General features: G+C 40.5%; 1 protein-coding gene across 1 annotated transcript in view; it reads left to right on the forward strand.

Annotated features, from left to right (window-relative positions):
* LOC126194632 (transportin-3) overlaps positions 1–11,790 on the forward strand; it is a 202,484-nt gene that overhangs the window by 82,363 nt on the left and 108,331 nt on the right. Inside the window, exon 8 of the mRNA XM_049932800.1 lies at positions 9,685–9,884. Within this exon, the coding sequence (XP_049788757.1) occupies positions 9,685–9,884 (200 nt within the window). The remainder of the gene's footprint in view (positions 1–9,684; positions 9,885–11,790) is intronic.

Here is an 11,790-nt window from a genome sequence, read left to right on the forward strand (position 1 = left end):
TGTGTTATCTATTGTTTGGTAAAATTTCTTTTGGTTTGTGTTGAATGTTTGGTTTTGTTTCCTTCTATTTTCACTTTTTTTGTATCTTCTAAGTTGTTTGGCTAATGCTTGTAATTTCTTCTTCTTTTCGTCTAATTGCTCTATTGCTTCTTGTTGTGAGATTTTACCTAACCTTTTTCGTTTTTTGTCTGATATTTCATTTCTTATAAATTGTGTTAGCTGTCCGATGTCTTTTCTCAGTTTTTCTATTCTGATCTGTAGCCTGTGTTGCCATGCAGGTTTTGTGGGTTTCTTCTGTGTGTTGGTTGGTTCTGATCTCTGCCTAGTGTGTATATTTAGTGTAGTGAGTGCTCCTATATAAACCAGTATTTGTAACTCTTCCATAGTTGTGTATTCATTTATTTTGTTGTGTATGATTGTGTTGATAGTTTTTATTGTTGTTTCGACTTGTGGGTTATTTGGTGGTCTATGCAAGAATGGTCTAATGTCTGTATTTGTGTCTTTGTATTGTATATATGTCAACTGAAATTTTTCTTCTATATCTAACATGTGTGTCACTTCATGTTCTATTTGTGCTGTGCTGGTGGCTGTCTTAAGATTTCGTTTTCCTCTGATTGTTTAATTGATGCGTGTTGTTCTTTGTTTGTTTGCTCTGGGATGTTAGAGTCCATTACTGTATTTTCTTCTTCTTCTGATTGCACATTATTTTGTTCCAGTATTTGTTGTACTTGTTGTTTGATGTTTTCTAATTCTGACTGGGGTATCCTGTTATTTTTTATTATTACACGGATCTGATCAGCTAGCTGTTGTTCTGTTAAAAATTTTAATTCCGGGTATCTGGTAATAAATGTTGTGTATACTTGTGATCTGTATCCAGTTGTGTTGGTTCCTAGGTTTGTTGCTTGGTAATAACAGAACATGAGGTGTCGATTAACTTCATCTGACCATCTCATCCTCTGTCTTTGTTTTCCTTCTAGGGTGGTTGCAGGAAGCATATCCTGCAAAACACCTCTATTTGGATTTAAATCATTTTCCAGTTGGCTAGCAGTGTCATTACCATTGTGGGCGGGCATAGGGTTCAAGCGTCGTCCCCGACCATGACGGCGCTTGTCTGAGGCTTATTATTATTATTATATTATTATGACCATTACCGTTATTGTAACATGCATCTCTACCGTTAAACTGACGGAAATCCTCTTGGATGATATCTGTCAAATCAATCGTGGACAGAAATTGTTCAAAGTCGTCATCAGGTGCATGAACAAGCATTTCACGAATGTTAATTGGAAGCCTGGTTTTAAGGATCCGAATAACTTCGCGGTGCGATATAGGATCTGTCCAATACTGAATAACATGTCCTACATGTTTCACTCACTTCACTCGCCCAGAGAGATGCCTCACTGACTATTTTCGATACTATAAATTGAATTTTCTCGTACTCTGTCCATATCTTCGGAAATATTCGTTTAAAACTGTTGATAAAAATTTTGGGATGAGTTGTGTTTTTCTCCGACTAGAGTATTGCAAACTGCCTACTTTTAAATATGCTGTTTTCAATTTTAATAGATGACAAAGAAGTTTTCTGAGTGAACTGCTCAGACTCTGGCAAAGACCGTTCATCACTATCGATTCCTACTGTTTTGTATTCGTGACGCCTTCTTTTCTCTGGACTAGTGTTGCAGTGTCGACTTCTAACAGAAAATTCCCATACATCTTGGTTACGATCTTTTATCTTTTATGCTATCATTCGGAATGTAGCCAAAACGACTTGAATTCTCCATATCCTTAGGTATTTCGTTGATTACTTTGGTGTTAATCACACGAAATTCCTCTTTTTAGTTGTTCAATGTCCTCAGCATTAGATATGTTTAATTTTGTTTCACTAGTTGAAGTTTAAGTTCAGCAGTGTCATTTACCCGCCTTTTTTATCTCCTCTGATTTTTCATCTAGCCATATGGACATTTCTTTTCCCCACTGACTAGATTTTTCAAGTAGAAACGAATCAACATTTTGTTTAGTGTTTATCTCTAGTTGATTCATTTTTGCAGACAGTTCAGATACCTGCTGTACTGCAGAGTCTTGAGTAGATTTCACTACGGTGAGATTTTCTTCTGGTGTTTGTACAGCACCAGAGATGTCACTGATCTCAGTCTGCACTTTCTCGAGCTTCTGATTATATCTGAGCTCACAAGCTTCTAACATTTCGTGCTTAAACTTTCTGTTCTCTTCTTCCCTTTCCAGTTCTATCTTTCTAAAATATTCTTCTCTTTCTAACTCTCTCTGTGCAAGATATTCCTCTCTTTCTAATTCTTTCTGTTTTATAAATTCAGACATATTTGCTTTAAACATCCTATATATTTCTTCTAGACATGAGTCACGTTCAGCCAGCCGGGAATCCCATTCAACCAATTTGGTTATATGTTCTTCCATTCGTAACTCATGCTCTTTTCGCTCGGCATCACTTTCTTCCATCTTAGATATGAAATTGAACAACATATTCATATCAAAGTGTTGCATGTAAGAAGCATTCATCAACCAGAAGTTTCTCTTTGATCATTAATTACTGTTACTTGAGCCTCCACGACATCCGGAATTTTTTCTACCTCATCTTTGGAAGTCGTGAGCACTTTCAGTTCATCCATTCTTTCTCTTGGCTCATTTTCTGTGTCAAGAGAAGGAATGTTTTCTACATTTTGACTCGTTTCCTCTACCGATTCTTCTCTGATTTCAGATTCATCCTTGTCTTGATCTAATTGACCCTTTCTGGTTCTCTTTGACATTTTGAAAATTATTATTATCTAATTAACAGTTTACTAAACCTTTCTGCATGATAAGTACTCAGTTGTCTTTATGGTTGCACACAATGTTACACAGATACACAAATAATGGTACAAGGATTTCAGTGTTCCACCACAGTGAGTAAACTTTTGACTAGAACTCACTAACCTGAGTTGTTCAGTTCTTTACTGATAAGTGTTTTGTTGTGTGGAGGCGGTGGATGTGCAGTCAGCTTTGGCAGCAACAGCACCCCCCAGTCCTCATGGCACTGGAAGTCATCGCTCTCAGCAGTCGACAGCCTCCACGTAGTCGAAGTCAGCGCGTCGTCGTAGCTCGGTCAGCACTGCGTCCTCCGACATCGTCTCGAAGTTCTGCATTGTCATATTGTGGCGTAAATGTGGCGTCTACGCCTTATTTGCTACTTTCAGTCCTATATTCTTAATCTCAGGGTCGTGCTTCGTGGTTTTGAGCCCTGCATTATGGGTGTCAGTTTTTTGTAACTTCCCTGTTTATATTGATTAATTATTAATGACTGATGCTCAGGCTCTGGCTAGCTCATGATAGAAAGTATGCGAGGAAAGTCACAAAAAAGAATAGTCTTGCTGCACAGTATTTACGTCGAGTGCGTGTTAGCTGTACCGGCTTACTCAGATCAATATTTGGTCCCTGACATATATGGGCCTAGCTACATGTAAGTGCATACAAACTGAGATTATTGCCCAGTTCATGATTACAGCCTATAGACATCCAGAATTTATCTATGAAAGTTAACAATTTGCATGAGCTAAAAAATCTGAATCAGTACAATAACTTTCTAGAGCGCAAATGAATATCTATGAATGCTGCACTCTGTTGATAATCTACGTTGTCGCACAGATAAATGTTTCATGAGCACATAATATTAAATGGGTTGAAAGAGATGTCAAACACTGTAAATTCACTTTATGTTGGTTTATTCTAGTCAGTATTATTGTCTTAAAGAAGTAATCTTTCTTTCAGATGGGTGGAATTAGTTACATAAATTCAGCCGAAGAGTTTACAGCAAGATCCAGATTACGCTATTTACTTTAGCACAGTTTAGGTATATTCCTCACAGTTTACACTATTCATCACTTCCTATAAGTTGAACTATTAATTGTCTATCGCATTGTGTCTAAGTTCAGTCTTTATTTGATAATAATCAAATTAAGACAATATATTCGGTTATTTTCCTAGCTTGAATTACTTCAAAGATATTTTCCGAGTTGCTGATTTACCTCTTTCAGTTTTTAATCATTTCTAGCAGATTGCAAATCTTCAAAATGTAACAAACCGTCTCGTATCACATACCAATATTACGTAAGAGCACACAAGTTTAGTCACGACATGACAAGGCTAGCGCCAGAAGCGCATTAACAATGTACAACTTAAGCTTCTGTATTTCTCAGTGTCCTTAAAGAGTACTCACAAGGAGTATTCTTTGAGGTCACTTGTTATACTCCTTGATCTACAAGTCTACTACTTTGTGATCTACTGTTGTTTTATCTTGAAACTAGTGGATTCTACGAGGGCAGTTCAATAAGTAATGCAACACATTTTTTTTCTGAAACAGGGGTTGTTTTATTCAGCATTGAAATACACCAGGTTATTCCCCAATCTTTTAGCTACACAACACTATTTTTCAATGTAATCTCCATTCAATGCTACGGCCTTACGCCACCTTGAAATGAGGGCCTGTATGCCTGCACGGTACCATTCCACTGGTCGATGTCGGAGCCAACGTCGTACTGCATCAATAACTTCTTCATCATCCGCGTAATGCGTCCCACGGATTGCGTCCTTCATTGGGCCAAACATATGGAAATCCGACGGTGCGAGATCGGGGCTGTAGGGTGCATGAGGAAGAACAGTCCACTGAGTTTTGTGAGCTCCTCTCGGGTGCGAAGACTTGTGTGAGGTCTTGCGTTGTCATGAAGAAGGAGTAGTTCGTTCTGATTTTTGTGCCTACGAACACGCTGAAGTCGTTTCTTCAATTTCTGAAGAGTAGCACAATACACTTCAGAGTTGATTGTTTGACCATGGGAAGGACATCGAACAGAATAACCCCTTCAGCGTCCCAGAAGACTGTAACCATGACTTTACCGGCTGAGGGTATGGCTTTAAACTTTTTCTTGGTAGGGGAGTGGGTGTGGCGCCACTCCATTGATTGCCATTTTGTTTCAGGTTCGAAGTGATGAACCCATGTTTCATCGCCTGTAACAATCTTTGACAAGAAATTGTCACCCTCAGCCACATGACGAGCAAGCAATTCCGCACAAATGGTTCTCCTTTGCTCTTTATGGTGTTCGGTTAGACAACGAGGGACCCAGCGGGAACAAACCTTTGAATATCCCAACTGGTGAACAATTGTGACAGCACTACCAACAGAGATGTCAAGTTGGGCACTGAGTTGTTTGATGGTGATCCGTCGATCATCTCGAACGAGTGTGTTCACACGCTCCGCCATTGCAGGAGTCACAGCTGTGCACGGCCGGCCCGCACGCGGGAGATCAGACAGTCTTGTTTGACCTTGCAGCGATGATGACACACGCTTTGCCCAACGACTCACCGTGCTTTTGTCCACTGTCAGATCACCGTAGACATTCTGCAAGCGCCTATGAATACCTGAGATGCCCTGGTTTTCCGCCAAAAGAAACTGGATCACTGCCCGTTGTTTGCAACGCACATCTGTTACAGACGCCATTTTAACAGCTCCGTACAGGGCTGCCACCTGTCGGAAGTCAATGAAACTATACGAGACGAAGCGGGAATGTTTGAAAATATTCCACAAGAAATTTCCGGTTTTTTCAACCAAAATTGGCCGAGAAAAAAAATGTGTTGCATTACTTATTGAACTGCCCTCGTATTTCTTTTTTATTCTTTTTCAAAACATTAAGTTACTTTGCTACCAAGATTCCTTTCTTTTTCTTTTTATATTACTTTCTTTTCAGTCTACTTGCTACTAGTCATGCATGTTAGTACAGAGGGACTTTGTTTTTCTTTTTATGAAATTTTGATCTTGGGCTTGGGGCATGTATTGGGGTGATGAGGACTAGATTTATATTTTTCATTTTTGCGTCCAAAGGGTAGCAGTGTTACACAGCCTCTCCCAAAATTATATTTTGCTGTTGACCCAATCTATGGAAATATCCTCCGTCCTTATGTCAAACTTTCTTTCAACCAGTTAGCATGGCGATCAGACCCATGTGGAAGGCCCAGGTGCAAGATCTACCTATGCGATCAACCAGCACACCCTATTTCCCAGTTCAGTCACTTGAATATCCTTTCCTATTTGTGGCACGGCCATCTATGGGAATCACACTATATACCAGCTCTACTGTAACTTTTGCACAGCGTTTAGAATGACTATAAGCACTTATCATCTGTCGATTTGAACCACCAAACTGTGAAAGAGCAGAAGTGACTACTGAGTAGTGAACAACTGCTGAACATAACATGCAAGACTTCAATGGTTGCCCACAACTAATGCCACCTGAATCTCCCTCTCCAGATACAGAATTCTGCAAATAACTTGTATGGAGTGTGACCTTACAACACATTCTTTGAACGTACAAGCCTCCTGGCTTTTGATTTCCACCAGCCCCAATCCCACATCCATCTCCGTCCCTGTCTCCACTCATCCATCTCCATCCCTGTCTCCACTCATCCATCTCCATCCCTGTCTCCACTCATCCATCTCCATCCCTGTCTCCACTCATCCATCTCCATCCCTGTCTCCACTCATTCCTCATCATTCATCCTACATTCACATCCTCTTCTCTATAGTCTCATTCAGCCCATGTTCTGTCACCCCTCATCAACAAATCTACTCATTCCTCCACCATGGGGCTCTCAGTTCTTTTGTGATTTCGTGTGTGGCACACACAGGGGCCCGAGCTATTACAACCCATTCTTCCTGGGCTGCATTTCCTTCCCCTCCCTGTCCTCATTCATTCCCCTCTGCCCCCTCCTTCCCCCCTCTCTGTGTTCTTACTTATGTCGACCTGGCTATCAACCTGGTTTCCTGTATTCCTTGCGGTTTTGTTCCCCTTACCTTTTATTTTTCATCCTTCCTTTTTGACGCGTTTGGCCCCCCTTTGGGGTTTTAACTCTACCTCTAAATTTTCTGTCCATAGTGTGAGCGATTTGGGAAAGAACTCCCTCCCTAGCATCTATGGCGTGGATACTTCTCCCCCCCTCCTTCCCCTCTTCTCTTCCTGCCATATCCTCTCTTGATCCCACTAAGTCACCAGCATGTGTAGACAGTCCTTGTGATGGGGCAGTTATGAACCCATCTGGCTGAGCCCCGTGACAACACAGAGATCACATCTCTGATACTTGAGGTGTTGCCTTCCCATGTGTCATTCCAGAGCATTGAAACTCCTGGCAACAGCCACCTAACTAGACAGCCCTTGCTGTGGATGGATCATACTCATAGGGAGACCCCCTGATCAGTGTGTGTGGTATCAGGGCGGATACTTTGATTATGAAATGTATCAACCTCCAAAAAACTGGGTATTCTTCTCTGGCCATCTCTTCGGTTGGTAATGGATCATCAAATGCTGCTTCTTACGTCACAGCCTTCCCTTCTCTGGCTACACCCTGGGAGGAGGGCCAGGCTCACTGACTTGGGGTGAAACACTTTCTCCACTACCTGGTCTGCACTAGGAAGGACAGGACACATTCACTGCCACAGAACCATTACTTTTTTTGTGGAAAAAAAGAAATGTTTAGTGAAGTGGAGTCTCTCTGTAAGATGTGGTCGAGTTCACTATTGATCAAAACTTATTACACCGCCCAGTCTGCAGCCCTTCATGCTTGTGATTACCTTGGTGATGTCCCGGTGTCCATTACTCCTCATTAGTCTTCGAACATGGTTGAGGAAGTCATTTTGCAGAGGGTCCTCATCCTTCAAACTGATGAAGAACTCTAGGTCAACCTGGAACAATGGGGCATTCATTTTGTTCGGTGTGTTCAGAAAGGTCATAGGGACAGCTGCACAGGTACCAGCACCTTTACTTTGACTTTTGAGGGAGACACAGTCCTGGAGAAGATCAAGGTGACGTGTTATCGGTGTGATGTAAGGTCATACGTCCCACCAGCCGTGAGGAGTTTTTGGTGCTTGAATTTCGGGCACATGTATTCCTGCTGTACACTGGACTTTCTGTGTGATAAATATGGACATCCACTCCATGAGGTGAGTCCCTGTGTTCTACCACTTGTGTGTGTTAATTGTCATGACCATTCGTTCTCCACCCTCACCAGATGACCCAACTTGTAAGAAGGAAAAGAAGAAACATGAGTATAAGTCCCATGATTTTTTATCTTACACTGAGGATCTTCAGAAATGTGACAGGCTTCACCCTGTATGAGTGACTTCTACCTTTGCCTCTGTTCTGTCCTCTCCCCCTCCTCCCTCTTCCTTAACCAGTTCTGCCCCCCTCTCCTCTCCCCCTCCCATGTGGTTCCCACACCCTTCTCTCTAGGTGCCGCTCCGCCTTCATGGCCGGAAAAGTGGCCCCCAACTCCACCACAGGCACACCGTCTGTGCACCCCAAGGTCTCTTGCTCTCTTTCAGTTCTGGATCTTACAGAAGCCTGCCCTCCTTGATCACCGAAAGAGAATAAGAAGGAGTCTCAGTGCAAGCACACCCCTCTCCCCTCCTGTTCTTTCCTCTTCCTGCTGCCCCGACGTTCCTTTTACCTCTTTGTTTGCCTGTTTTCCCTTCCCCTCGATTGGAGTGTGTGGTTTCTGTTGTTCCTTCCTGGTTCCTGCCACCTTATTTCATGGGACCGATGACTTTGCTTTGCCCCCGCCCCCTACCTCCAAATCAAGCAAACAACCAATCGTACCCATCCACTTCGTTATGGTAGGTAACTCTTCACTACCTATGCCCTGGCTACCTGTTTGGAGCCCCTGTACTCTGGTATAGATGATTGGGTCTCTCTCTCTCTCTCTCTCTCTCTCTCTCTCTCTCACTCTCTTTCTCCTGCAATTGCAGAGAAAAAAAAACTATATTTGTCGTGATGACAAAGAAAGGATGGAATATAAAGAAAGCGACAAAGGGAATCTGTTCCAAAACTAACTTGTAGGCAAGTACTGCAGAATTCCTTTGAAATTGGGTAGCTCAGTTTGTTTGGAGATTAAGGGACCTGGAGGAGAAATTACGGAATTGGATCAGTCAGATGTATTTTTAAACACAGTTTGTGTTGCTGGAACTAAAACTGTAGTGATTAATCTCTGTCTGGTATGTTAATGTAAAGACCCCACACAAATCTGGGAAAGAAACATTTGTGTAAGTATTATTGTGCCTAAGGTCTTACATGACAAGGTATAGCAGTGTTGTATATAGAGACCATCTGTCTGTTCCTTCTTGTTGTTTATGTCAATGAGCTATTGTAATCTGCTAAAATAGAGTTTGCAGGACTACTAATTAATTGTTGTTTAACATATAGCTCTTCAGTGGGTGTGTCTGCTCGTGTAAAAGTGAAAGAGGTTTCATGAGTGATGTGTTTTCCGCAGAGTGGTGACCATAAAAAGTATGGACATCTAGAGGAAAAGGATGCCTTAAAAATGACAATTTATGTTGTTACTTGTTATGAGTGTGTAGTTGAAGAGTGTGTAGTTGAAGACTGTAATGCTTGAAAAAGCCTATAGGATACATTTATCCTGCAATTGTTGTCTAATTGCAGATATGTACTCTTCTATATATAATACTGATATTTATTGTCTGGATAATTTTTTATTATGTTGGCCCTTATGTCTGTTAAGTGTTTTGATAGAGGGTTGATTCTAAAGAATAGAGTCAATTTTCACCTCCTTTTAATTTTGCATTTATCATTATCTCTTTAAGCCATGCATGATTTATACAATATTTATAAATTTCAGGAAGGTCTACTGGATGATGCAGATGAATTTTCTGATTTCCGAGTAAAAGTATCAGAACTGATAAAGGATGTGGTATTCATTGTAGGATCTTCAAATTGTTTCCGACAAATGTTCCTAAGTCTTCAAAGACCAGGAGTAACCTGGGATTCAAGTGAAGCAGCTTTATTTGTTATGCAGTCTGTTGCAAAAAATATCCTCCCGTAAGTTACTTTTTCCGAAGTTTCACAGTTATTAATTTGTGCATTTTGTTTATGCAAGTGAAGTTTTTCCAAAATCTTGTATGTTATTGACATCTGTAGTTATTACAGTGCATTATTGTTTAATATGTTAGTGTATTGTGCTCAAGCTTGAAGTACTCTATGCTGGCTCAGTGAGACATGGTATTGTGCAAAAGCGTTACGTGTGACACAAGTAGATAAGTAACTAACTTATATTTTATTAATAACTTCGTTCACAGTAACACGTTTTATTTGCTCCTATACTTTACTTTTTTTCTCTTTTAATATTGTTTAGAGTATTTCAATACAGTTTGAAGAATTCATTGAGTTGCTCCCAGTTGTAAGATTAATAGATCAAAGCGTTCTGGAATCTATCAATACCAGTATGACAAGTACAGTGTAACATCCTCGCTTCTTAAAGTACATATTGTACTGCTTCAGTGACATAGGCTAATATTTCTGCTTGTAAAAGGGGTGAGGAAGAGCTTAAGAAACACACAAATTTCTTAACAAATCTTCAGTGCTGTCGCTCTCAGCCTTTTCCTGTTCCAGTAGGTGATAAGTAGGTGCCTTTTATAAAACTCATTTATTGTCATTAATGTGTTTCACAATTACATTTTACTAAACAAGGCAACCAGAACAGATGAAATTCCCTCAAAATTACTGAGATCTTTGGGAAAGTAGCCATGAGAAAACTGTTTGCCCTCATCAGCAAGATATATGAAACAGACAAAATGCCCTCAGACTTCAAGGAGGATGGAACAGTTCCAGCCCCAAAAAAGCAGGTGTTGTCAGATGTTAATATTATTGAACCACTAGTTTAATAAGTTCATGGTTACAAAATGCTTACATACATTACATACAAAAAAAAATGGAAACACTGGCAGAAGCTGATCCTGGGGAAGGTTAGTTTCAATCCCAGAGTAATCTAGGAACATAAGAGGCAATATTGTCCCTACAGCTTATCTTAGAATATAGGTTGATGTAAAGCATACCTATGTCCATAGCAATTGTAGATTTAGCGAAAGCTTACGACAGTGTTGACTGGAAAGCAATCTTTGAAATTTGAAAGGTAGCAGAGATAAGACAAGGGAGTGACAGTTCATCTACAACTTGTACAGAAGACAGACTGCAGTAACGAGCTGACAAACATGAAAGGGAAATAGTTTGAGAATGATGTGATACTGGGTTGCAGCCTGTCCCTACTGTTGTTTGACCTGTGCATGGTGCAAGCAGTAAAGGAGACCAGAGAAATTTGAAGAGGAAAAAGAGAGAGAGAGAGATTTGCTGCCGACATTGTAGTTGCATCAGGGTTGCAAAGGATTTGTAAGATAAATTGCACGGAATGGATATTGTCTTAAGAGGTTATAAGAAGTGAAACAAGAGTACTGGATTGTAGTAGTAGTATTAAATCAGACAATGCCAAGGAAATTGCATTAAGAAATGAGGCACTAATAGAAGAGTTTTTGTATTTGCTGAGATCCTGAGGAATCAAAGAATAGTTAGTTCGGTAATGTAGGAAATTGGGAAGGGGGGGGGGGGGGTAAAAAGATTAGAGGGAGACAAAAGCAGTAAGCAGTTTCAGATGGAAGTAGGTTGTAGTAGTTAATGCAGAGACGAAGAGAGTTGCACAGGATAGATTAGTGTGAAGAACTGCGTCAAACCAGTCTTCGGATGGAAGACCACAACAACAACAACAACAACATATAATCTTAAGGGACTGATCAATATTACCTGCTTACCACCTTCTGAAACTGGAATACAGGGTGCAGCTATGTTTGATGCACAAAAGGCAATATATATGTACTCATAGATTTAAAAACAAAATTCATTGCAGCTTTGAGGTAAAACAAAAACAAAATGTAAAAAAAGTGCTATGGATAACAGA

This window comes from Schistocerca nitens, chromosome 7, assembly GCF_023898315.1.
Source record: "Schistocerca nitens isolate TAMUIC-IGC-003100 chromosome 7, iqSchNite1.1, whole genome shotgun sequence".
NCBI lineage: Eukaryota > Metazoa > Arthropoda > Insecta > Orthoptera > Acrididae > Schistocerca > Schistocerca nitens.